Source organism: Nyctereutes procyonoides, unplaced genomic scaffold, assembly GCF_905146905.1.
Source record: "Nyctereutes procyonoides isolate TBG_1078 unplaced genomic scaffold, NYPRO_anot_genome, whole genome shotgun sequence".
Lineage (NCBI taxonomy): Eukaryota > Metazoa > Chordata > Mammalia > Carnivora > Canidae > Nyctereutes > Nyctereutes procyonoides.
Window position 1 is genome coordinate 41,241,805 of NW_026575126.1, and position 25,872 is coordinate 41,267,676.

At 54.5% G+C, this 25,872-nt stretch overlaps 1 protein-coding gene across 3 annotated transcripts in view; it reads right to left on the reverse strand.

Moving 5' to 3' along the window:
* PPL (periplakin) overlaps positions 1 to 24,983 on the reverse strand; it is a 44,793-nt gene extending 19,810 nt beyond the window's left edge. For 2 of the 3 annotated variants that reach the window (XM_055339244.1, XM_055339243.1), the window contains exons 1-2: positions 23,897 to 24,159; positions 3,854 to 3,953 (exon numbers count right to left, since the gene is read on the reverse strand). In XM_055339244.1, coding sequence (XP_055195219.1) covers positions 3,854 to 3,953; positions 23,897 to 24,144 — 348 coding nt within the window. In that variant the 5' untranslated portion in view covers positions 24,145 to 24,159. Of the gene's footprint in view, positions 1 to 3,853; positions 3,954 to 23,896; positions 24,160 to 24,794 lie in introns of those variants that run through there. The other variant, XM_055339245.1, reaches the window with a different exon arrangement.
* Positions 24,984 to 25,872: the final 889 nt, after the last annotated feature.

The following is a 25,872-nucleotide window of genomic DNA, read 5'->3' on the forward strand; positions in this document are numbered from 1 at the left end:
GACCAGACCCCTCTGTTGGGAGAAGAGAAGGCGCTCGGCCCATCCGTTCCCCGGCCAGCTCCAGGGAGGTTGGGGGGCAGGTGGGGCCTGGTGCCCCGAGAGGCTTGGAGGGGAGGCCCGGGGTGGGGCTGGGCGCTCTCTTCACCCCGGGGGTGGGGCTGGCCAGTGGAAGAAAAAAAAATACAATAAAGCCTCAGGGTTCTTGGCCTGGATGGAACATCAGCCACTCCATCATTTCCAGCTGATCTGCAGCTCTCGGGCAGTTACAGTGTCAGAGACTAATTCTGCAGGAGGGGAAGCAAAGTAATCATTACCTCATTCACGCAAACGCTGTGTGGGAACGCAAGCCCTCTCGAAACCCGCTAGCCAAAACCAGAAAGAGAACATCGAGCCGAGGGACGCCACGTAGGTGTTCAAGAGCTCACAGGGGCAACTTGATGGATGGCGAGAGGTCGGCACGGCGGTCACCTCTGGGGAGTATCGATCGGAAGGTCACGGGCCAGCTTTCTGGGAAATGCTCTCTGGCTTGACCTGAGCAGCGGTTACATGGGTAACTATGGACGCAAAGGCCCTTCAAATGTGGACGCTTTCTTCTTCTTTTTTTTTTTAATGTTTTATTTATCTATTCATGAGAGACACACAGAGAGAGGCAGAGACACAGGCAGAGGGAGAAGCAGGCTCTCCATGGGGATCCTGACGTGGGACTCGATCCCAGGACCTCGGGATCACGACCCGAGCCAAAGTCTGAGCCACCCAGATGCCCCTAAATGTGGCCACTTTCTATATGCTTTACAGAATTTACACCTCAAGTAAAAGGTTTTATGAGTAAATATAACGCTTGGGGGCTGATGTATCTAATAATTACACACACGCTGGTGGGCGGATGAGTGATAAAGCTAATCCAACAGATGTTACTTGTGGAATCGGGCGGGTAGGGATATGGATATTCTCTGTGAAATTCCTTCAACTTTTCTGCATGTTCAAAAATTTGGGGGATGCCTGGGTGACTCAGTGGTTGGGTGCCTGCCTTCAGCTCGGGTTGTGATCCCGGGATCTGGGATCAGGTCCTACATGGGGCTCCCTGCGGGGAGCATGCTTCTCCCTCTGCCTGTGTCTCTGCCTGTCTCTTTCAGTCTGTGTCTCTCATGAATAAATAAATAAGATTAAAAAAATTTGGATAGAGGGGGACGTCTGGGTGGCTCAGCAGTTGAGCATCTGCCTTGGGCTCAGGTCATGATCCCAAGGTCCTGGGATCGAGTCCCACACTGGGCTCCCCGCAAGGAGACTGCTTCTCCCTCTGTCTCTGACTCTCTTTGTGTATCTCTCATGAATAAATAAAATCTTTAAAAACTAATAAAAATTAATAAAAAATTTGGATAGAAGGGTGCTTGGGTGACTCAGTCGGTTAAGCATCTGCCTTTGGCTCAAGTGATGATCCCAGGGATCCCTCAGGAAGGAGCCTGCTTCTCCTTCTCCCTCCACCTGCTGCTCCCCCCACTTGTCCTCTCTCTCTCTCCATCAAATAAATAAATAAAATATTTTAAAATCTGGGTAGACAAAGAAGGTTATATATTGTATAATTCTGTTTGTATGAAACATGCAGAACTAAATCCATAGACACAGAAAGCAGAACAGAGGGCAATGGGGAGGGGGGTGGGTACGAGGTTCCCTTTGGGGGAACAGAAATGCCTTGGATCTAGAAGGAGGTGGTGGGTGCCCCGCACTGCAAATGTAGTACAGGCCACTGACTTGCATGCTGTAAGTGGTGAATGTTATGTTACGTGAATCTCACTTTAATGTTAAGAAAACAGGAAAACTCAAGAGAACTTTTGGGTAATGAATAGAGACATCTTCTGAGAAGATAAAGGGTGGAAGGAAAGAAAAAGAAAGTAAAAGAGGAGTCCATATGGTCGTCAAAGCAGAGTTTCTATTTTCAGGTTGGTTCATCTAAATTTAAAAAACAGTTTAAAATTATTCCCCAAGTACATCCTTGTTACTGTGAGTCACTACTCTAAGCAAATAAAAATGAGAGCCCTAGACCCCAGTCACACACACACACACACACACACACACACACACACACACACACACGCACACGTGTGCCCAGAGAAGGGTCAAACAGATACGCCGAGATGTTAATAGCTGAGCAATCTCTCTGGCGGTGGAATCACACGATTCCAACTTGCTTTTGTTATACTTGTTTATCAGCTCTGAAATATTTGCAACAAACCCATATTACTTTTATTAGGACAAGAACAGACACACCCAAAAAGCTGTTTTCACTTAGGAAAGAAAATTGCACGACGCCATGAGAGGAGGGGAGCGAGGACTGTGCGGAGGAGCTGGGCCCTGGACTGAGCGGGCGGCGGGGCACCAGGCAGGTGATGGTGGCAGGAGCCAGGGGAGGGCCGGAAAGGAGCCCGGGGGGAGGGCCCCTGGCCAGGAACAGAGGGCTCCACCCATCTTTCCTGCCTGCTTCCCCACACCTCCTTTCTCACTCCCGGCTGTGCCACCCCTTGCCCATCCCTCCTCGGGTGGGTGGACACCTGTGTGGTCGGGGGGGGTGGGCAGCCACGGCTGGGCCAGGCCTTGAGCTCCCTCATGACCTGTCCCCCTTCTGTCCCCCACTCCTCTGGACCTGCCTCGCGGTCACCTCCTGGGCAGGGATGCAGATGATATAGAGACCATCCAGTCACGCTCAAATTTCAGGATAATTCATAGCATAAGTATATCCCAAACATTACATGAGCTATCCCTCTAGGAGACAAAATTATGTGTGTTCTGAAAGTCAAATTTAACAGGATATCCTGTCTTCTTATTTGCTGAATCTGGCAACCTCACCTCCGGGATGCTTCGGGGGCTAGTTCTGCCACTGATGAGTCACCTCGCTCTCCCTGAACCTCAGTGTCTCCAGCTACAAAATGGGTTTAAACTCAACCGCGCTGGCCTGGGGAGGGTTCAAAGGGATGACCATCCTGGCAGCTCACAGGTGTGAGTGGAGCTCAGCATCCCTCATTGTAGAGACTCCTCAGGAGACCCTGCGGCTCTGAGCTGCTTGTCACAGAAGAGGAAAGCAAGAGCAGCCCGGGTGGCTCAGACGTTTAGGGCCTGATCCTGGAGACCCGGGATCAAGTCTCACGTCGGGCTCCCTGCATGGAGCCTGCTTCTCCCTGTCTGTGTCTCTGCCTCTCGCTCTCTGTGTGTCTCTCAAAAAAAAGAAGAGGAAAAGGAGATACAGGGAACATGATTTGCCGAGCTCCTTCCTCTCTCTTCTCTGAAAAGAGTTAGAGCACATGCGTCTGAGCGGCAGGGGAAGTGCAAGAACGAGGACATCGATGATAATACCGAGCCCTTCGATACACCTGAATGATCTCACTGAATCTTTACAGCGGCCCAGCCGATGGGGATGATCACTTTTACCTTGTTGGAGGGAATCACATGCACAGAGAGGTAAGGTAACCTGCCCAAGGTCACACAGTAAGTGGCAAAGCCGGGGTGCTAAGCAGGACCTGGTTCCTGAGACCAAGGTTCTCCTCCAGACGGGGCTCCATAAGCTGCAGGAGCTTAGCCCCCAGGGTGGGGGGCTGACACTATCAGCAGTAACGCCGTCTCCCCAGCTCCACGCTGCTGACATTTGGGGCTGGACCACTCTGGGGGTGGGGGCGTCCTAGGCCCTGTGGGGGTTGGTCAGCATCGCCAGCCTCCACCCACCATATGCCCGTCCACCCCACAACCCCCACTGCAACGGCCACAAACATCTCCAGATGCGGCCACATGTTCCCCAGGAACAGAATCCAACCCCTCCCGGGGAAGAACCACCGGGTGCAGAGGTGGGGCGCGGGGGGACACTCACGCTCTGCATCTTGGCCTCCGTGTCCACGATGTTCTTCTCCACCTGGTCGGCATTCTTCTGCAGCTGCTCGATCAGCTCCGACAGCTCCTTGTTAGAGATGCTGCGGGCAGAAGACAGGGGGTGGGCCAGAGCCAGCGGGGTGGCCGAGGCCCCAGCAACCTCAGAGGGGGCCTGGCTGCCCACCCCGTTGCCTGCCCCAACCCTGGGCGACACCACCAAAGCCGCAGAAACGAGGCAGCTTGCAGTGCCTTTACTGAGTTTTTTTTTTTCCATATTTTTTATTGAGCTATAATACACATACCATCAAGTTCACCGTTTTAAAGCCTATAATTCAGTGAGTTTTAGCGTATTCACAGGGTCATGCTGAGGGGTGTCCAGCCCTACCTCTGTTGTTGCTGTCTTTCAACAAAGGAAGAAACAAAGACCAGAGAGGGAGTGCAACTTGGCCAATGTCACCCAGCTGGCCAGTAATGGTCAAGATTGGCACCTAATTCCCCAAACTCCATTGAAAACCCTTCTGTACTGACTCCAAGGCAGAGCCCGAGCAGCCAAGCACTCAGAAGTTTCATTCTACCTACACTCATTAAGCACCTACTAAATGCCAGGCCCAGCACGGCACACAGAGAAAGCCTCACCCACCGACAGGTCATCCCCTAGATGGGGAGGAAATGAGCATTTACAGAAATAGTCACAGATGGAGACAGGCATGGTGGTGAGGGGATGCCCAGGGGAGCCTCCTGCCTGCCTGGGAGGGGTTGGGACTGGTCACTGAATGCTCCCTGCAGGAGGTGGTGGTGGCTAGGCCCTGAGGAATGAGGAAGAGTTTGGGGTTCATGGGCAGAAGGCTTCAGTGAGGAGAGGCCACAAAACAGGTGGGTCCTGGGCCTGTCCATTGGGGTGGGCCAGGGCAGAGCTCTTGACCCTCAGGCAGAGGGGGGCCCCCACCTCTTCAGAGTGAAATTCCTCAAATCAAGGCCTGGGATGCACCTACTGTGGCACAAAACATTCAGATTCCCAGGCACTAACCCAGACCCTCTGAATCCGCATCTCCAGAGCCGGGCCCAGGAAGCTGTATTAGGATTGCTGTTGACGGGGCGCCTGGGTGGCCCAGCGGTTGAGTGTCTACCTTCAGCCCAGGACATGATCCCGGGGTCCTGGGATCGAGTCCTATATTGGGCTCCCTGCAGGGAGCCTGCTTCTCCCTCTGCCCCTCTCTCTCTCTCTCATGAATAAATAAATAAATAAATAAAATCTTAAAAAAAAAAAAAGGTATTGCTGTGTTATTACAGGTTCTCCAAGGGGACCCTGACACCCTGCAGAGTTTGAGGTCCAGCACAGCAGGTCCTGCTGCTATGGGGGTGGGGGGAGCTGGGGGCAGAAACAGGCACGGCAAACAGAACCCATGAGTCTGGCCATCTACATCTCAAACCCTGAGAGCCTGCTCTGTGCCAGGCCTGACTGTGCAGAAGCTGGGGGGGCGGGAGTGGGGGGGCGGGGGAGAGGAACAAGACCCAAGGTATACTCTCTGCCCAGTCAGTCAAGGAGACAGCTTTTCCCAAAGTGGGGTCCCAGGAACCCCAGTCCTGTAAGTCACTCCCAGAATGAAGGCTTTGCCAGTCAAGGCAGCTCGCAACACCTGGACCCTCGAGAAGTCCATGAGCCAGTAGAGGCTCTTAGCAGTCCTGCAGTGCAGAAAGCTGGAGAGATGCAGGGAAGGCTCAGAGGAAGGGATTGTGTGTGGAGGATCCGAGGAAGGAAGGGTGAAGGCTGGGCTGCCAGGGAATGGACTGAGCCCACAGCCCACAGCCCCCACCCCCCACCCCCCCCCAACCCGGCAGGTCAGACCACATGGAGAATGGGAGGGCTTCCTTCCCGGCCCCTCCCCTCCACCAAACCACTGCCTCTCAGCCTGGCCTGCTGCACGCAGATGCGGGGAGTCTCAAACCAGATATTTAACCCATGACTGCTGGAGCATCATCGGGAGCCTGCAGTGTAGCTGAGGTGGGGGCCCCCAGCTCAGCCCAGGCCCACCCTACAATGCGGGGCCCAAACCAGCCTCCCTTCACTGGCTGGAGCAGTGAGGAAAGCGTCTTCTGGTCCCCACCTTGGCTGGCCCATTATTCCAGCCAAAGGCCGGCACCAGAAAGGGGACCAAGGAGCAGGGGAGACAGCCAGTCCGGGAACCTGAAGCTCCTGGCAGAGAACAAAGGAGGGTTCCGTGAGAGAGAACCCTTCTGGCCAGAGACACATGGGTTCCAAGTCCAGCTGAGCCATTTCCTGCTTGGACCATCTCAGGCAAGCACCTTAGCCTCGAGGTGCCTCAGTTTCTCCATTTGTTGACAGGGATGACCACTGAGGTATCATGGAAATATTGACATTTCCTGCACATGCTTCATCAGACATCAGATATGTTTATAGGCCCTGCCATAGAAGCATCCTCTTCCTAAGCCCTGGGGGAGGTCTGTGTGCCCCTTAACAGATAATTTATAGGAAACCAGGGCTCAGAGATGTCATGGTGTTCGCCCTGTGTCATACACCGTGTGGATGGGGCGCCAGGACTCTGCTCACACAGTCTTGTTCTAGAGGCCACTTCATCAAATACTAGGCTCACAGCTACTCACAGGGGTGCTGGGAAAATCACAAGCAAACATACAGCAACAAGCACCATCACCAGAATAGTATGAGCTTGTATTTACTTTCCACATGCCAACCTTTCCACTCATTTCTTAATCTTCATTACAAGCCTGTGAGATAGGTGTCGACCCAGTGGGTAATCATGCTATTGCCCCCATTTTACAGATGTGGAAATCGAGGACCAGAGAGCTTTAGAAACTTGCCCAAAGTCACACAACAATTAAATGTTAGAGCCAGAATTCCAACCCAGGTAGGCCCCAAGTCCATGCCACTAACAACCCCATGTTGACGATCCTGTGGGGCTCCCAGCACATCCTAGGCATGGACTGCCAAGTGCCCTAGACCACAATGGGATGCCACGTCTCACCCACTAGGATGGTGATAATTAAAAAGACAGGCCATAACGATTTGGTGACAGGCTATGGAGAAATCAGAACCTTCACTCCTAGCTAGCTGGTGGGAACTGTAAAAATGGTGTAGCTGCTTTGGAAAGCAGTCTGGAAGCTCCTCGAAAAGGTAAATATAGGGGATCCCTGGGTGGCTCAGCGATTTAGAGCCTGCCTTCAGCCCAGGGTGTGATCCTGGAGACCCGGGATTGAGTCCCACGTCAGGCTCCCTGCCTGGAGCCTGCTTCTCCCTCTGCCTGTGTCTCTGAATAAATAAATAAAATCTTAAAAAAAAAAAAAAAAGTAAACATAGTGTTGCCACACGACCCAGTAACTCCACTCCTAAGTACCTACCCAAGAGAAATGAAAACATAGGTCCACACTAAACTTTGAACGAAACACAGAGGTTCCTAACAGCACTATTTACAATAGCCAAAAAGTAGAAACAACACAAACTTTCATCAGCCGATGAATGCATAAACAAAATGTGGAATATCCACGCAATGGAACATCACTCGGCAAAGAAAGGAATGAAGCAAAAAAGAAAAAGAGGGCAGCCCCGGTGGCGCAGCGGTTTAGCGCTGCCTGCAGCCCGGGGTGTGATCCTGGAGACCCGGGATCAAGTCCCACGTCGGGCTCCCTGCCTGGAGCCTGCTTCTCCCTCTGCCTGTGTCTCTGCCTCTCTCTCTGTGTGTCTCTCATGAATAAATAAATAAAATCTTAAAAAAAAAAAAAAGCTGATATCCCCAAAATTGGCAAGTGCCATTTCTAGGTGATGGGACTTGTCTCTTCCTCCCCCATCCCCTTGAGCCTTCTTCCTGCCTTGTATCTATTTTCCAGGAGGTTAGACCAGCTCCAGGCACCCAGCTGCCTAGAAGATACTAGTTAACACGCGCAGAGTTGAGCATGTGCCCACCAGTGCTAAGCAAGTCACATACATATAGATTAGCTCCTTTAGGGGCGCCTGGGTGGCTCAGTGGTTGAGCATCTGCCTTTGATTCAGGGCGTGATCCTGGGGACCCGGGATCGAGTCCCACATCGGGCTCCCTGCATGGAGCCTGTTTCTCCCTCTGCCTGTGTCTCTGCCTCTCTTTCTGTGCCTCTCATGAATAAATACATTAAAAAAAAAAAAAGATTAACTCCTTTAATCCTACCACTGCTGAAGTTGCACTGTTTTCCAGTTTTACAGATGGGGAAACTGAGGCACTGAGTGATTTAATGAGTTGACCACAATTCCCACTGCCAGAAAACAACAACTGGGGTTCTAATCCAGGCCTCCGGGCCACAGTCCTAGCACACTTTTTTTCCTTTTGGGTTTGGGGTCCCGAATGAGGCGCCCCACAGGACCCTGCATTCTGGCCAGGCATGCAGGAGTGCAGGAATGTGGGCAGGTCAGGAACCTGAGGGAGGGGGCGCAGATCCCAAAACAGCTGGGAACTGGCCTGGCCAGTCCAGCTTTTCATCTCACTAATAAGACCCACTGGGGCAGCCAGACAGGGCATGAGCCCGACTGATGGAGACCAAGATACCACCTTTCCCCACCACCCCCATCCAGTCCTGTCCACCCCGGAGGCGATGATCACCGCAGAGCCGGGAAAGCCAAGGTGTCCCCACCCTGGAGAGGGAGGCAGGGCTGAGCGACATGCTGGTAGAGAGACACACCCGGCCCTCCTCTACTTACTCAAGTTTAACACGGACACAGGTTCTCAGGGCAGTGGCCTTTGGTTCCAGAGGGTGGCTTGGAAGTCATCCAGCCCCACCTGCTCATTACACGGATGAGCTGAGGCCCTCAGAAGCAAAGGCACCCACCCAAGGTCACAGAGGAGGCAGCTAGTGCCTGCAGTCAGACGGGGTTCAAATCCTGACCGCACCTGCCATCGGTGTGAGCTGCTTGTTTCTGAACCTCCCTTTTACCATCTATAAAATGGGAATCGTCCATCCCATGTAGTTAAGTGAGGGGGGTGGAAGAAAAGTCAGGGGGCCCTCCTGGAAACATCTGAATTGAGTTTCAGAGACCACCCTGGGGTTCAGGGCAGAAAACCAGTGCCTGGCAGGAGACAGGAGACAGTCAAGAAGTACCGTTCAGCGAGGGACCTCGAATCACTCAGCACAGATGGTGAGGATGAGCACTCATGCACACAACACGTATTTATGGCACTTTTACACCCCCCGCCCCCGCAGGCATGCCAGTCACAAGGCACCTGAGCCCTTACATTACTCCGCTGTGCATGGGCCTGCCTGTGGACTCCGGCTTGCATTTGTTTTTTTTTTTTTTTTTTTTTTTTTTTTTTTTTTTTAAATTTTTATTTTATTTTTTTATGATAGTCACAGAGAGAGAGAGAGGCAGAGACACAGGCAGAGGGAGAAGCAGGCTCCATGCACTGGGAGCCCGATGTGGGATTCGATCCCGGGTCTCCAGGATTGTGCCCTGGGCCAAAGGCAGGCGCCAAACCGCTGCGCCACCCAGGGATCCCTCCGGCTTGCATTTGGTTCCGTAAAATAGGTTTCTTCTGAAAATCAGTAAGTTCCCGATGGAGAGGACAGAAGGTTAACATCCCCAGGGGGAAGACACATCAACACAGTGGGACACCTGACACCTGGTACCAGGGGGGACACCAGATTGCCTCCAAGGAGCCCTTCTCAATGTATGACCTCCATCTCAGGGCTGGCAGCCAGCAGACAAGCCCAAACTGAGGGACAGCCTACAGAACACCTGACCAGCCCTCTTCGAAGGTGTCAAGGTCTGGGACCCCTGGGTGGCTTAGTGGGTGAAGCGCCTGCCGTCGGCTCAGGGCATGATCCCGGGTTCCTGGGATCGAGTCCCGCGTTGGGCTCCCCAGCAGGGAGCCTGCTTCTCCCTCTACCTGTGTCTCTGCCTCTCTCTGTGTCTCATGAATAAATAAATAAAATCTTAAAAAAATTTTAAAAAGTGTCAAGATCACGAAAGACAAGACTGAGGAACTGTCAGCCTGGAGGAGTCTAAGAAGATGTGACCGCGGAGTGCGACATGGGGTTGTGGGACAGAGAAAGGACATTAGGGGGAGACTGAAGAATTGGAAACAAATTTATAGTTTAATTTTTGTTTAAAGATTTTATTTATTCACTCATGAGACATACAGACACACAGAGAGACACAGGCAGAGGGAGAAGCAGGCTCCGTCAGGGAGCCCGACACAGGACTCGATCCTCAGGGATCACAACCTAAGCCAAAAGTAGATGCTCAACCACTGAGCCACTCATGTGCCCCTATAGTTTAGTTTTTAAAGAAAAGTTTCCTTCCAGTTGTCTGGGCTTTCCAGCAAACCCCTACGGGACGTCTTGGTGATGGGAATGGCATTCAGGACACCTAGCTGTGGACAGGCAAGAGGAGGTGGGGTGCCGTGACCTAAGACCCCACCTAGTAGAAGCTGGTGGGATGCAGGACTCACCTGTCCCCATGACGGCTCCCTCGGCCCCACCCCACCCAGCCCGGCTGCTGCTGTGCAGGGTGCACAAGCCGGGGGGGGGGGGGTCCCAGGCAGATTTGGGCCCATTTCTCCAGAGAACCAGCCCTCATTTTCTTCTCCTGGGCTGAGGAAGCCGAGGTCTGGCACGGACCCAGGAGGGCCAGGGTCCTGTCCTCAGTAGGATGAAGAGCCCCGTTGACATGAGACTCCTGGCACTAGTTGGGGAAAATGGGGTGCAGCCCGGCCAGAGGACTGCCTGGCATCTCTGCAGAGCCCTGGGTTGGGTGTGAGGACACCCTGAGGGACAAACAAGGCCTTTTTGGGTTTGAGCCTGCAGGCGCCAGCCTGGAACAGGCAGGCGCCTCATTGTGTCCCCAGGATGTAGTCAGAGCACAGACAGGGCAGGGAGGGAGCCTGAGAGCTCTAAACGGCATCAGGTACCCCGTTCTGTCACCAGGAGGTAGAAACTCAATAACCACAGCCCAACCTGCTCTGCTGGTGGCCGGCTCAGCAGCAACGCGGGCGCCGTCCGGAGAAGTGGGGACAGAGGTGGAACCCGGGTCATCTAGACCACGGCGGGAGTAGATGGGCAGGAAAAGAACAGAGGCATCTCAGGGGACCCTCACCCCCCCATCCTGCTGCCCAGTCCTTCCTGCTTTATTTTGTGCAGGTGTTCCTTGCCCTTCCTCGTGGCTGGAGGGGCGGTATGACCTGGTACTCAACCACCCAGACGGAAGGCAGCTGGCCTGGAGGGGAATCCTGACTCAGTCCTTCCCAAGCTGTGAATTGCTCAGCCTCTCTGAGCCTCAGTTTCCCTGTCCATCACGGGGCGGGGGGCGGGGTGCATCCCATTATGCATGCCACGGGGCTCTGCCAGGGTTGAATGAGAGGGCACTGCCACATGGAGAGCCTAGGCTCTCTGCTGCCACATGGGGTCTCTGTCCAGGGGGTGACAAAAGCCAGCAGCCAAGGCCCGAAGGCAGATTGCACTGGCACCGGGGAGCTAAAAAAAAAAAAAAGAAAAAATTAAAAATTAAAGACCCCAGGCCACCGTGCCATTCACACTGATCCTCATGCGAGCCAAGACATGCTGTGGCTCCTCCTTTCAGACATCGCCTCGCCCGGGCATGGGAAATTCGCAGGTAACTTCAGTATTTGGAAAGGTCTCCTCTGATCCCTGCAGGGAGAGGCTGGGCGCACACCTGGGCAGTGAGGCCACTGGGAAGATGCAGATCCCAGACTCGGTCCCACTGCACCGCCTTGGGTTTGGGCTTGGAATCAGCTGTGGGATTCGAAGGGTAAGGCTTCCAGCACAGGCGTTCTGGCGTCCTGAGCACCGTCTCCTGTCTGTGGGAGGGAAACCGCGGAAGGGGAGGGCAGGAAGGGCCCGTCTACCTGGTTGTTCAAGCAGAACCCAGAACCGCCCAGATCCCGGCCTTTCCCTTCCCTCGTTCCACTGGGAACAGACCTGCTGGCTCTACCCTCCTTTGCCCTGTGGTCTCAGCCTGCTCGGGGTTGCTACGTCTCACCTGGACCAATGCAACAGCCACCCCCAACCATCTTTCTGGGCCCAGACCTTTGCCGCCCAGGCCAGCTGCAGCACATTTCAACAGTGCACCTGATTTTACCACTGTCCAGCCTGGAACTTGCCAGAGCTCCCCAATGCTCTGAGAAGAGAGCTCACACTCCTGCCCATGGCCAACAGGACCTCCAGATCTCAACCCTGTGCCCAGCCCTTTCTGCCTCAGGGCCTTTGCACTGGCTGTGACTTCTGGGTTGGGGTGAGGTGGGGTGGTGTCTCTATTTGTAGATCACCTCTAGGACCACCCTGGCTAAGACTTGGTTTACTGACCGCATGCCCAACTGATCCACTCAGTTTGTCTATCTCTGTCCCAAGCTCAGCAGCCACCAGAAGGGCCAGCTTCCCGGCCTCCTACCTCCAGGAGAGACCTAGGCCCTCCAAGGACTCCATGAAAGGCCAACACTCCACCTGGCAGCGAGAGCCTCCCTTGTTGCCTTCAGCTCTCTGTGCCCAAGTCATGCGAACGAGTTGACCCATTTCCCTCTCTATCCTGCGTGCAGGGAAGGAAACTGAGTCATTCTGGCACAGAGAAAGAACGTAGACTCTGGTGTTGCTCTGCCCTGGGTGGGCTCCTTAGCCTTTCCCTGCCTATTTTCTCATGTGTGAAATGGAGATAAGAATCTGCCCCACCCCAGAGGGCTGACACAGTTCAAGGAGATAATCCTTAAAAAGTACCTTGGATGTGGCAGTCACGTCACAGAGGCTCAGGACTTCTGGGCCTTGGTCTATCTGGTTCACTGCCACGTCCACAGTGCCCAGCACAATCCTCATCCCAGCAACAAGGCAGTGAGCTGCTCCCATGTCTGGTGTAACCAAATGTGCTATTTCTCCTGCCTACCTCAATTTCCTCAGCCATAAATAGGGTTATGGTGTCTACTGCAGAGCGGCAAACAGAAAGACACATCTAACAGGCGGCAAACGTCCTCAGGTTCCTACTGTCCTACTTTGTGTTTAAGGTCACCACTGTCCAATAGAAAGAGGCTGCAACAGCCACGTTTGTAGTTAAATTTTTCCAGCATGAGAAAAGTCAAGAGGGGATCCCTGGGTGGCTCAGCAGTTTAGCGCCTGCCTTCGGCCCAGGGCGTGATCCTGGGGGCCCGGGATCCAGTCCCTCATCGGGCTCCCTGCATGGAGCCTGCTTCTCCCTCTGCCTGTGTCTCTGCCTCCCTCTCTCTCTCTCTCTTTGTGTCTCTCATGAATAAATAAATAAAATCTTAAAAAAAAAAAGAGGGTGCTAAGCCAGTTTTGTGGGATGACGGGCCCTGTAACATCCTTTTCCGGGTGTGACTCTCTCTGTGTCGCTCATGAATAAATAAATAAATCTTTAAAAAAAATTTTTTTTAAAGAAAAGTCAAAAGAAACAGGTGAACTTAATTTTTATACAATTTGTGGTTTGACTTAATATATCTAAGAAATTATTCTGACAGGTAGTCGACAGAACATTATTAATGCGCTATTTTGCATTCCTTGTTCATCTTATGCCTTCTGAAGCCTGGCATGTAGTTTTCACTCGAAGCCCATCTCAGCTCATGTGGCTAGTGGCTCCCAAGTACGACGGCACAGTTCTAGGTGATTCTGTGGCTTCTGGCCACTTTGCTCTCAGCCCATCAGTTCTGCCATAGATGCACAGAGCATCTAAGGGTGCTGCTCAGAGCCTGGTACGTAGGGACACTCAGTAAATGATCATCCCTGTGCTCTCTGCCACCCTTCTACCAGACCTACATAGGTTGTCCAGACACCTGCCCAAAGGCCAGGTCAGGTCTACAGATTCCTGGCTCCTTGACTTCAAAACAATCCAGAGCTCCCAGCTGCACCCAGCAGAGCATGGAGCCTGGGGGTAGAGTGCAAGGTAAACCACACCTGGGGCCCCTTCCCATGCCCCTGGAGCTGGAGCATCCTTGCCCACAGGCCACAGGGCAGAGCCAGGGGCATCTGGCTTGCTCCCAGCCATCCCTCTCCTTAGGCGAGGAGAACAGCCTCTTTCCTGCCCTGGCCTCTTTCGTGACCTGCCACTCTGGGGAAGAGATCACACCCCAGAGGGGTGCTGCAGCCCTGCCATAAGTCTTCCCAGAACCGCTCTGTCCCCCATCCATCACAACTCAGCTTTCTCTGTGTGTAGAGACAGGAAGCGGCGGGCACAGGGCACGTCTAGTAGGAACCACCTTCCCTCCTCAGCCAGGACCACCTCGCCTTCCAGGCCTGAGTCAGTCCCCATGTTCCCTCTTGGTCACGTCTACTGTCCCTCCCTTTTGGGGTTAATTCTGTTTCAGTGGGTGTGCACAGGAGCAGGGGAAGGGTGGGCAGGAGCCATCATTTTTGGAATGTCTGGAATGCATATGAGTGCTCACCTCTCCCCAGAACCAGCCTCACCCTTCCCAGAACCCACAGCAGAGGCCCAGCTGCCTGCTGACCAGGGTCATCCTCTTCTGGGTCCTGCCTGCCTCTAGGGCCAGCCAGGGCATAAGCAGCTCCTTGGAGACATCCAGACTTGGTGGGAGGCTTATCTCTGATGCTAGTCGTCCCTTGGCCCCCATTTTGTCCCTCCCAGACATCTGCCCTGCCTCTGACATGAAGGCACACACAGTAGGCACTCAGAAAATGATGGCTAAACACGAAGCACCTGCTAGGTGCTAATCACCCACTTGGTCCCTTCACAAGACCCACTGAAATCTTGGAGTCCTGGGAGAAAGGCACCCTTACAGTCATGGGGCAACTCTCTCTCTCTCTCTCTCTCTCTCTCTCTCTCTCTCTCTTTTAAGATCTTATTTATTTATTCATGAGAGACACACAGAGAGAGAGAGGCAGAGACATAGGCAGATGGAGAAGCAGGCTCCCTGTAAGGAGCCTGATGTAGGACTTGATCCCAGACCCCAGGATCATGCCCTGAGCTGAAGGCAGACGCTCAGCTGCTGAGTCACCCAGGTGTCCCTAGGCCCTACTCTTTTTTAAAGATTTTATTTTTAAGTAATCTCTACACCCATCATGGGGCTCGAACTCACAACCCCAAGATCAAGAGTCTTGTGCTCCACCGAATGAGCCAGCCAGGTGCCCCCACTGGGGACTTTTCTTAATCCTGCCTGTTAGGCTATAAACTTTTGGACAAGTAAGGATGTACTCATCTTTTTCTTTTCAGATTTTATTCATTAATTTGAAAGAGAGAGAAAGAGTAAACAAGAGGGAGAGGGAGAGAAAATCTGAAGTAGACTCTGCACTGAGGATACAGCCCGACACGGGGCTTGATCTCATCCATCTCATTGATCTCACGACCACAAGATCATGACCTGAGCCGAAACCAAGAGTTGGACGTTCAACGGACTGAGCCACCCAGGCGCCCCAGGACAGTCATCTTTTAGGGAGCTCTTCATTGTCCTTAATTCCAGGCCTTGCATAGGCTTGGGGCTCAACAAATAGCTATGGAACTGAGCAGACATTTGATAGCATGGCCACAATTCCTATCCCCCCATTTTCCGGATGAAGACAACTGCAGCTTGGAAGGGATGAGAAACCCACCCAAGGTCACACAGCTGGGAAGTGGTGGTGCCAGGATTTGGACAGGCTCCAGAGCCACCTTCTCAGAACAAGGGTGACTAGTACCAATCCACGAAATGACAGGGAGACATCAGGGAGACAGGACGAAGCAGCAAGGCGTTCACCACTCAGGGGAGGCCCAGTGATTTACATCTCATTGGCATCCGCCTTGGTACAATTAATCCCAGTGGTTGAGTCATAGTGGTGGTGACTGACTCAGATATTCTCCTAAAATGCCACCATGAGGGGATCCCAATCTGTCCCTCTGAGGAGGCCTTTTGGGAGAAAGAATCAGCACAGAGGGAACATCTCCCGGGGCTCTACCCTGCCCCAGTACCTGACACATGTTTCCACTTTGATCCTCATAACAACCCCTCGAGGTTGGTACCAGTTGCTCCCAGTGAACAGACTGAGCCTAGGGAAGAAGGGCAACTTGCCTGGGGCCATTGGACAAGCATCCAGACTGGTGACTGCTGTCACCCTAGCCAGTTTTCTAGATAGTCAATCACAGCCAAAAAACTATCACCCCCGCCCCCAATTCCTTATCAACTCTCTGCCCCTCTTACAGGCCTTGGGGACAGGCCCTTCTTCATTACCTACCTCTGAAATCGGAGTTTACATGTTGAACTCCAAACCTATGCAAGGTCTGGAATTAAGGGCACTGCCCACACCACACACACCCCCCCTCAAGACAGATAAGTCCAAGGGCTTACAACCTAATAAGCAGGATGAAGAAAAACACCCTGAAGACTATAATTGCAAAGATCCAGCTTGCCTGGGTCAGGATATTTTCATCCACTGTGTCCTATTCAGACTTTATATCCTAACTTAATTGTAAAAATATAGCTTGATCCAATAAAATGCAGGAAAAAAAGTCAAAGGAAACATGATAGGGATCCCTGGGTGGCGCAGCGGTTTGGCGCCTGCCTTTGGCCCAGGGCACGATCCTGGAGACCCGGGATCGAATCCCACATCAGGCTCCCGGTGCATGGAGTCTGCTTCTCCCTCTGCCTGTGTCTCTGCCTCTCTCTCTCTCTCTCTCTCTCTCTCTCTCTCTGTGACTATCATAAATAAATAAATAAATAAATAAATAAATAAATAAATAAATAAAACAAAGGAAACATGATAAATAGGAATTACAAATTACCATGGCAGGGGTAGGTCCAAACACATCAGTCATTACAATAAACGTAAATGAGTTAAACTCTCCTGTTGAAAGCTAAGACTCTCAGGTGAGAATACATATACAAAACAAAAGCCAGCTCTGTGCCATTTTATAAGACACATACCTGAAACAGAATGATACAGGAAAGTTGAGAATAAGGGAATATAGCACAACAGACCAGGCAGCTGCTATTGAAAAGGGAAAGCAAGCTGCATGTACCTCAAGAACAAGACAGATCAAAGTAATCAGTGTGAACGTGGGGTTCACACTCCTGGCTACACATCCAAAGACTGAAGTGTGGGCCACACCCCAGATATTCTGACTTAATCAGCCTGCGACAGAGCCTGGACATTTCTTTTAAAGCTCCCCAGATGATTCTAATGTGTAGCCAGGGTTGGGAATCCAGAAACGAACCACAGTAATGCATCACAGGATTATAGGGAGCAGACTGAGGAAGAATCTCCAGATCTCTACAGGAAGAAAGTCTTATAAGAAAGCAGTATACAGGAAGCATCCAGTAAATACCAGATTGATTGGTCAATTGACTGATACTCTCCTTACTAGAAACTTCCATGGTAATTAGACAGTAAAATCCTCCACACCCAGCTATTAATCCTAAGGAAGTATATCCTAAACAGAGAAGATTGCTGGCTTAGTAACTACAGATCCGTTTCCCGGCCTAATCTGTTTCCGCCCAGCAAAGCCACCCTACCTCCAGGCCCGTGTCAGGCGTGTGCTTTTGGGCTCTCATTACCCCCCACACAGAAGTTCAAGCTGCCTTGGGTAACATCAGTGCTAGTCCTGAAGATTTTTGTAAGGTTTAAATAGGGCTGCAGCCAGTCTTGGTGCCCCTAAGGGTCACAACGTCATCCTGGCTTCAAGACCAGGAGTGCCAGTCTCCATTTATTAAGCACAATCTCCATACGTGCCTGGTGTTTTACACACATTGTCTCCAGACCTCCACAAGCTTCCACTCCTTCCACTTCCTCCTCCTCCACAAGCTTCTCTTCCTTCCACAGATTCAAAACAGACCTTCCACCACTGTTTACTGAGCGCTCCCATGTGGTTGGCACCGTTCTTGGGGGAATGGAGTGACTGCATGACATGCAAAGTCCCTGCCTTCATCAAGCCGAGAGAGGGGCGGGAATGTGGCCGGCAACACAGGGGACAGGGGCATAGCTCACACGCAGCACAGCTGGGCGAGTCTGTGGCTCCCAAATTCAGGCTCTTTCTACTCTACCCACCATGCCCTCGGAACCTTCCCCTGGGCCTCGGTGTCCCCCTCAGTGACATGAGAACTTGGGTTGCCCATTTTATACTTGGGAGGAGTCAAGCTCCTTATCTAGGGCAGCAGGACTGAGCCCTCTCAGTTCCTGGCACAAACCTAGAACCTTCCCTCAACTTTCAGTTGGAACCAATATGTCCCCATGCCCAGGACGGAGAAGTGAAAACTATAAAAGCTATGAGTCTGAAATCCAAAAGCCCAGGCCACTGGAGCAGCAAGAAATTCCACACACGACTGTTTCTCTGCAGCCATGCAGCCTTTCGGGGTCAGCAGGCAGCAGGCTGAGCAGCGAGCCAGGGAGCAGCTGGGTGTGAGCTCATTTGTAAGACCTGAGAAACACTCTGCCCAGGGCAGGTGGGCCAGGTGGCCAGCTGGGACACTTGGTGACCAGCCTGCCTGCTCGCAGCTCAGAATGCCCATGTTAGGGCAGCTCCGAGTCTCGGGCAGGCTACCGAAACTCTGAGCCTCACCTGGAAGAGAGGTCAGGGTAGTGTTATCTAAGAAATACAACATAATCATTGGCAGCTGCCCCACGCCAGGACTCAGCCTTGAGCCTCTCACACATTTATACCCTTCCCAGTACACCTGCCACCTTCCTGAGACTTCCCAGTTGTGTCTCTCGATCCAGCACCATCCTGCTTGTCTTCCATTCTTGCTCCTCTGGCCTCAGAACCAGTCCTCCCGGGCTCACCTCCTCTTTCTCCCATTACTGACTGGACTCTGAGACACAGGACTCCAGGCTCCCTTCCAGGCTCCAGCCCACACTGTTCCTGCTGTCCGCTCTCCTTGTCCACCCCACTCCTCACTTTAAAATACCTGAAAACTCATGATCTAGCTCAAGCATGCAGAAAAGTACAGAAAAGAATCCTACCACCAAGACTTAGCTGATGTTCCCATGTTGCTATATTTGCTTTAGTTTTTGTTTACAAAGAAATATAACATTATCACTCATTATCCCCGCAGCCCCCTCCTCTGGGGCAGGGTAATTTTGGAGCTGCTGGTTTCCTCCCAAGCCTGTTTCATGTTTTCACTACATACCTATGTCTGCAACCTGAAACATTATGTTGCTTTGAATGAATGTTTTTTAAAATGTGCATAAACATACTCTTCGTATCCTTCATTGGCTTTGTTCGCTGATGACTTTTCAGGCTTATGTTATGCACATGGCTGCACACCTACCCGCCTCATCCCCCTCTGCCCCGCCTCATCCCCCTTGGGGCTCCCTTGATCCACCCACCTCCTGCTGGTCCTCCAGAGGCCCTCGGGCTGGGTCAGGGCCCCTCTGCCTCCACTGTCTCAGCACTCATCACCCTGCATTATCGCTGCCTGTTTACTGAGCACACAGAAGAAGGTGGCTGGGTGGGGTCAGGGGTCAGCAGCACTCTCTGTTCAGGTGCTCACATTCTGTCCCACCCCCACCTTCTTGGTCGGAATGCGGAATGCATGCGTGTGCACACACCCGTGTGTGCTCTGTGAGAGGTTTAAGGAGGGAAAGAATCCTAGCCATCCCCCATGGATCACCCTCACTCATTCATTCATTTGTTCAGCATGTGAGCTACACCAGCCGGTCTCTAGGGGGGAGACAGACATCCATCCCCACTTGGCCAAAGGGCCAGAGTCAAATGGCTGCTGAGCTAAGGACCAAGGAGATGGGTAAGACGTAAGACGAGAGGTTAGGGAGGGCTTCCCTAAGGAACAGAGACCAACGAAGAAAGAGGAGGAAAAATGAGCCAAGAGGGATGGGAAGAGCATTCCAGGCAGGAGGAAGAGTGTGGACGAAGGCCATGTGCCTGGATGCAGTGTGGAAAGGACAGGGTAGGGGGCACACATTCCAGTGTGCAGGGCTGCAGCAACCAGGGCCTGAGAGCAGAGGCAACCCTGGCACAGGGTTAAGCAGCAGGGGACAGGAGCAGATCTGCATTTTACAAAGAGCTCCCTGGCAGCCCCAGGGGAGAAGGGACTAAGGTGTCAGGGTGGAAGCAAGAACTGTGAAGAGGCTACTGCAGGTATGCAGGCAAGAGGGCCTGGGCAGCCAGCTCGGCAGGCAGGGCTGGCTCCACCTGGGGCACCAGAGGCCTGCCACCCTAGGCCCAAGGGGGTTTATTCTTTTTTTTTTTTTTTTTTTTTAAGATTTTGTTTATTCATTCTTGAGAGACAGAGAGAGGCAGAGACACAGGCAGAGGGAGAAGCAGGCTCCATGCAGGGAGCCCGATGTGGGACTCCATCCGGGGACCCCAGGTCCACGCCCTGGGCTGAAGTCAGACACTAAACTGCTGAGCCACCCAGGGATTCCCCCAAAGGGTTTTAAACACAGAAGGGCCACCTAAAGCAGGAGAACAAAGACCAAAGGCCATTTCCCGCTTCCCCCTCCAGAGACAGGCTGGGACAGGCAGGCTGGAGCAGAAGGGAGCTGGGAAGCCCAGGTCCTCCCCTCTTGACAAGGTGCCTTGGAAATGCTCTTAAAGGCAGCTCCCCACCCCCATCCCCCATCTCGGTGGCCAGGGCCCTCTGGGTGCCCCTTACCCTCCTTAGGGCATTGGCTAAATGGTATGAATTGGACTAAGCCTCTCCCCCAAAACTTCCTGTCCCCAGATGATTGCCCCTGACAATACTCGAAACGCCACCATTAGGAGCCATTCTAAAGGTTCCGCGCTGTTCTGTTCTGAATCTAATTTATCAGGTCTCCTTCCCTCTGCCAAGAAAAGGGCTGGGCAAGTGAGGGCAAAGCCAGAGAGAGGGGAAGCAGACAGGGTTGCTGGGGCGGAGTCAGGGAATACAAAAGCCAGTGACTCCACCATCTGGCCTGGGGCAGTCCCTGGAGAGGAGACCCAGGTGTGGGTGGGAAGACCTAGTTGCCCTTCCCAGGGGTTCCTGGGCCCCCAGGATCAACCACCTGTGAGCTATGAGCCTGAGGTGAATGCCTTTACTCTCGGCCTTAGTGTTACCATCTGTGAAATGAGACACTAAGGCCAGGTTGGCACTGCGTCAGGATGAGACACTCTAGCACCCATGGCCATGCCGGGCACACAGTAGGTGCTGGAGAAACGACCTCGGGGACGACTCCAGTACAAGTCACCCATATGGCTGGAGGTGGGCCTTGCAGACAGAGCCCTTCCCAGACTGTTCAGGCTTTCCAGCTGTCACCGACCGATCCCTGGGTGCAGGTGTGTCTCCCTGGGTCTGCTTGCAGGGGGGCCACCTGGATGCTGAGGTGATGGATGAGAGTCAGCTGGCCTCCTGGCCCACCCGGGGAAGAGGAGACCAGCTATCTGGTCGGCTCGGGGCTTAGTACTCGCCTTACCCTTACTAGTGTGACTACTCGTCCTGGCTGCTATGGTTTACCGAGCACTCACTGTGAACCAGGTCTGGGGCTGCGCACCCAGCAACCTCACCGGTGCTCTCATCACTCCCACTTCACAGATGAAGAATCTAAGACTCAGAGATGTTAAGTGACCTGCCCAAGGTCACACAGTCCAGAGGGGCAAAGCGAGGGCTTGAACTCACACCTGGCTGACACCAGACTCTGGGCTCTTAACCACCAAGAGGCTCAGGGTACCCCAGCTTGCTTCCAGGAGGCCACGCAGCCCTTCCCCAGCCCTTAAAGCCTTGGGACCCTGCCTCTCACACAGGGAGGCACTGTTAAGGCGAGGTGATTCTTGGAGGATGCAATCGAGGTGAGGTTGAGAGGTGAGGCCAGGCTGCTGGGTGCTTACTGGGACCCAGGTCTGGGTAGAAAGGCAAAATTAGTCCCATTTTACAGATGAGGAAGCTGAGGCTCAGTGAGGTCGGATTTCTTTGCCAAAACCAAACGGAGGCAGGATTCAGTCCAACCCCAGAGCTGGATTTTAACCATTCCACTCCTCCCCAGGACAGGTCGGATACCTCCCCAGGAAGTCCAGCCTGACCTCCTAGGTCTCCACCGTAACCCTGACAGCTCTTACTGCAGACCAGTCCCCTGACAATGGCACCTGAGCCATCGGGCTAGAGACCTCGTCCATCCAGCTCTATGTCCTACAGCCAGAGAACACAGTCCTGTAACCACTAGTAATTAAGCATAAATCCATCAAGTACAAGGAGGTAGTCAATGTCTCCTCCACATCCCCCCCCCCGAATGGCAGCCCTGGAGGTGTACAGTGCACAGCCTGTCCATCGGCATCCAATCCAATCCCAGGTGCGTGGTGAGTGACTTCTCTGCATTTCTTCAATAGTTCTAACCATTGCAGCCACCGTAAATCGAGGCCTCCTAGAACTCTGAACTCTTTTCCTGTGTTATTTCAATTTTCATGCCAACAATGTCATCCGGCAGGAACTATGCCCTTTCTACGCAGGCGAAAACACCAGCTCAGAGGCCAAGCAGCTCGCCCCAGGCTGCATAATCAGGAAGGGGCAACTGGTAGGGGCTGCAGTTTCAGCCGTGGTTCAGGACAGACCTTCCCTGCTGAGCTGGATGCCCAACCTCAGCCGCAGTGACCTGCACCATCAGCCTGACCCTGTCATTAGCTCAGGTGTGAACATCAGCTCCCACACCTGTTATTAGGAACCAGGGTGACAGGAGCAGCGGGGTTCACCGGGTCCTGGCCCTCCTCAGTTTCAGATGCTAAAAGGTTGACAAACAGGGAGGGGCAGTTTTCTCCACAGAGGGCTCTTCTGTGGCTGCCTGGCTTCTGGGTCCTGGGGCCCCTCAGCTGAAGGCAGTGATGCTGCCCCTCCATCTGGGTACTTTCTGCATGCTAAGGGCATTCTGTCCACTGTCATGTTTATTTACTCCCCACCAAGACCCCATGGAGGAGATAGATTTGCACCGTCCCTGCTTTGCAGATGAGGGAGCTGACCTGGGAGAGGCCCATGACTTGCCTACAGCAGCAGTGGCAAAGCCAGGATCAGAAGGGAAACATTCTGCTCTCCGGGCCCGGAGCTCCCACCCACCTTGTCGTGCTGTGTCTTGCTTGGCAACCCCACCCTCCCTTAGACAAAGGAGGCCCCCAAGAAACTCAGGATGAAAAAGCAACTCTCAAGGGTCAGTGCCCCCATGACCAGTGACCACATCGTAGTGCTAGAAGGACAGTGCTAGGCATCAGGTAACACTCAAAAGGTTCTTGCTGGGAGAATGGAGCAAGAAGCTGTCCCCCAGCCCACAACCCAGGCTATGAACTTGTCCCCACTGAGGGGCAGATGTGGAGGGACGCACTGGTCTGGGGAGATCAGGTAGGGAAGCACCTAGGCCCTATTCAGGGCTGTGCCTGTGCCAGGCCATGGAGCCCAAGGGAAGAGCGTCTCATCCCATCCTAGGGAGAGAATTGGGAAGTCTTCCTGGAGAAAGAAACCTCAAAGCTGATATCTGGAATCAATGGCTGTCAGCCAAGGACAGAGGGTGGCTGCTTTGGGCCAGAACTATGCAGGGAGGGGGAAGGGGAAGAGAGAAGGGGAGGACCCTGACTCCTTGCCGCCCCAGGCCCTTAGAGTCCACACAGCTGTAAAGGATGGGAATTCCTTCCTTCCTATCCTCTACTGGGAAAGCCAAGATCCTCCCAGCTCGTATGAGCTCATCACCACCTTGTTAGATCCAAACCTTCTATTAGAGGAACAGGACAGAGAGCTGGAGGGATTGGGGTCTGGAGGGATGGGGGAGGCAGAGGGCAGGGTGAGGCCTGGCCCATCTCCTGGTGTGTGGGTGCGTGCATGTGTAAAGGACTGGAGGGGCCCGAGTCTTGGTGGGGAGAGAACAGAACAGCCCTCCGTGGCTGGCACAGAGTGTGTGATTGTGCAATGCTCCAGGGAACAGCTCCGGGACTGGACGGGACCCCAGCTAGGTTTGAGAGCCAGCTGGACTCAGCCACAGAGGAGCAGCATGCAGGGCCCTGCCCAATCTCTGGGGTTGTGAAAGCCCGGGGAGGCTGGGGGAGTGGGGGACTCTAGAGGGGGAAAATAAATGCCTCTGAGGTTCGAACAGCCCAAAGGGGAGATGGGAACCCTGAAACCACAGGGTGGTGCAGTTTCTGGAAAAAGCTGGAACTCACAGTAATGGAGTGCCCAGGCCTGCCTGCACCTGTCTGAGAGGTCTCCCTGGGCTGGACCACAGGACGATGCTGGAAGCCCTGGCCAGGGTCTTCTCACCTTCTTCTGGGCCTGGACAGGAGTGAGGACCACCGTGAGGCCACGTTAGGGTGGATGCTCCCAAGCAGGTGGGCAGTGCAGTTTGCTGAGTCTCCCACCTGAATGAAGCTTCGTAAAGTGCACCCTCCCTAGCCAGGAGCCCCCACCTCATATCTGCGAGACTCAAAGTCCGGCCCCTTCCCTCAATCTCAGCATCTGCAAGAGGCTTCCCTGAACCGGTTATTAAGTGAATACATTAGGCTTATCAAAAGGACGTGGGCCGCCGCCGAGTGAACGCAAACACATCGAGACATGTCATCGCCTTCCCAGGCCGCCTGGGAACCTGCGGCGGAGACGCGGCCAGCTGCCGGGCCCGGGGGTGGGGCGCAGCCCTGGCAAGTCCTGCAGCGCGGAGCTCCGAGGACGCCCGGGCCCCGCGCAAACCCCGGCGCGGGAACAGGGGCGCCCCCGCCCCGACCCCACACACCCGCGGGTTGTTCCTGGCGGAGCTCCGGAAGGCAGGGCGGCAGCTACCGGGGGCCGCAGGTGGCACGGGGACCCCGGCGCGGCGCGGCCCCAGCGAGCGGGGAGCACCTGCGCGCGCTCCGCCCCGCTTCCCTCCCGCCCTGAGCCCCCGGGCGGGGCGCCCCTGCCTCGGGGGTCGTCCTCCCGCGCCCGCTGCCCCCGCCCCGGCGGGCTCCGGCCCAGGAGAGCCCCGGCGCCGGGCGGCCCCGGGAAGCGGAGGTCCCCTCCTTGCAGCTCGGTCGTGCGCCGTGCAGGGGACCCAGCCGGGGCTCGGGTCCCCCCGCCCGCGCCCCTCACCTCCGCGTCTGCACCGTGGGGCTGTATTTGCCTTTGTTTCTCTTCCTGAAGAGCGAGTTCATGGTGGCGCTGGCGGGAGCGGCGCCGGGGGCACCGGGGCACCGGGGGCGGCGCAGGTGAGCGGGCGGCGCGCGGGCCCCTAGTGCGGAGCGGCGGCCGCGGCGCGGTCCCTACTCGCGGGGGGCGGGGCGCCCGCGGTCCGCGGCTCCCGGGGCGGCTCCGGAGAAGGTGGCGCTTACCTTCCCGGGGCGGGGCCACCGGCGGGGCGGGGCTTCCAGGCCCCTGGGGCGCAGCGGGGGAGCGCCCAGCCGGGGCCCAGGGGACACCGCCCACCTCGCGGGCCCGCACCGCCGAGGCCGCCTTGGCGGGCACACCTGGCCCCGAGCTCCGCGCGCCCCCTGCAGGAGGAACCCCGCCCGGCTCGCCGCCGCCCCCCGCGTCTCCCTCCCCCGCGGGGCCCGTGCACCTGTGGCGGAGACTGGTGGGGGGGGTGCACGGGAGGGGGGCAGCCTGAACTCCACGGGGGTCGCAATCCAGCAAAGAGACCGCGCAGCCCGCCTGCCTGATTCGGATCCCCCCACCTCCGCCACCACAGAGGGTCAGCCGACACCTGGCAAAACTTCTTACCTCCCCCTGCCTCGGTTTCCTTACTTGGCAAACACTGATAACAACTGCCCACAGCCCAAAGGGTTAGGAGGAGAGTCCTAACCCTTTTTAAAAAATATTTATTTATTCATGAGAGACACAGAGAGAGAGGCAGAGGCACAGGCAGAGGGAGAAGCAGGCTCCATGCGGGGAGCCGGATGCGGGACTCGATCCTGGGTCTCCAGGGTCACGCCCTGGGCCGAAAGCAGGGGCTTACCCACTAAGCCACCCAGGCATCCCCCTAATCCTTTTTAAAGATATTTATTTATTCATGAGAGACACAGAGAGAGGCAGAGGGAGAAGCAGGCTCCATGCAGGGAGCCCGATGTGGGACTCGATCCCGGGTCTCCAGGATCAGGCCCTGAGCCCAAGGCAGCGCTAGACCGCTGAGCCACCCAGGCTGCCCTCTGAGGGTTGAGAATTCACACACAAG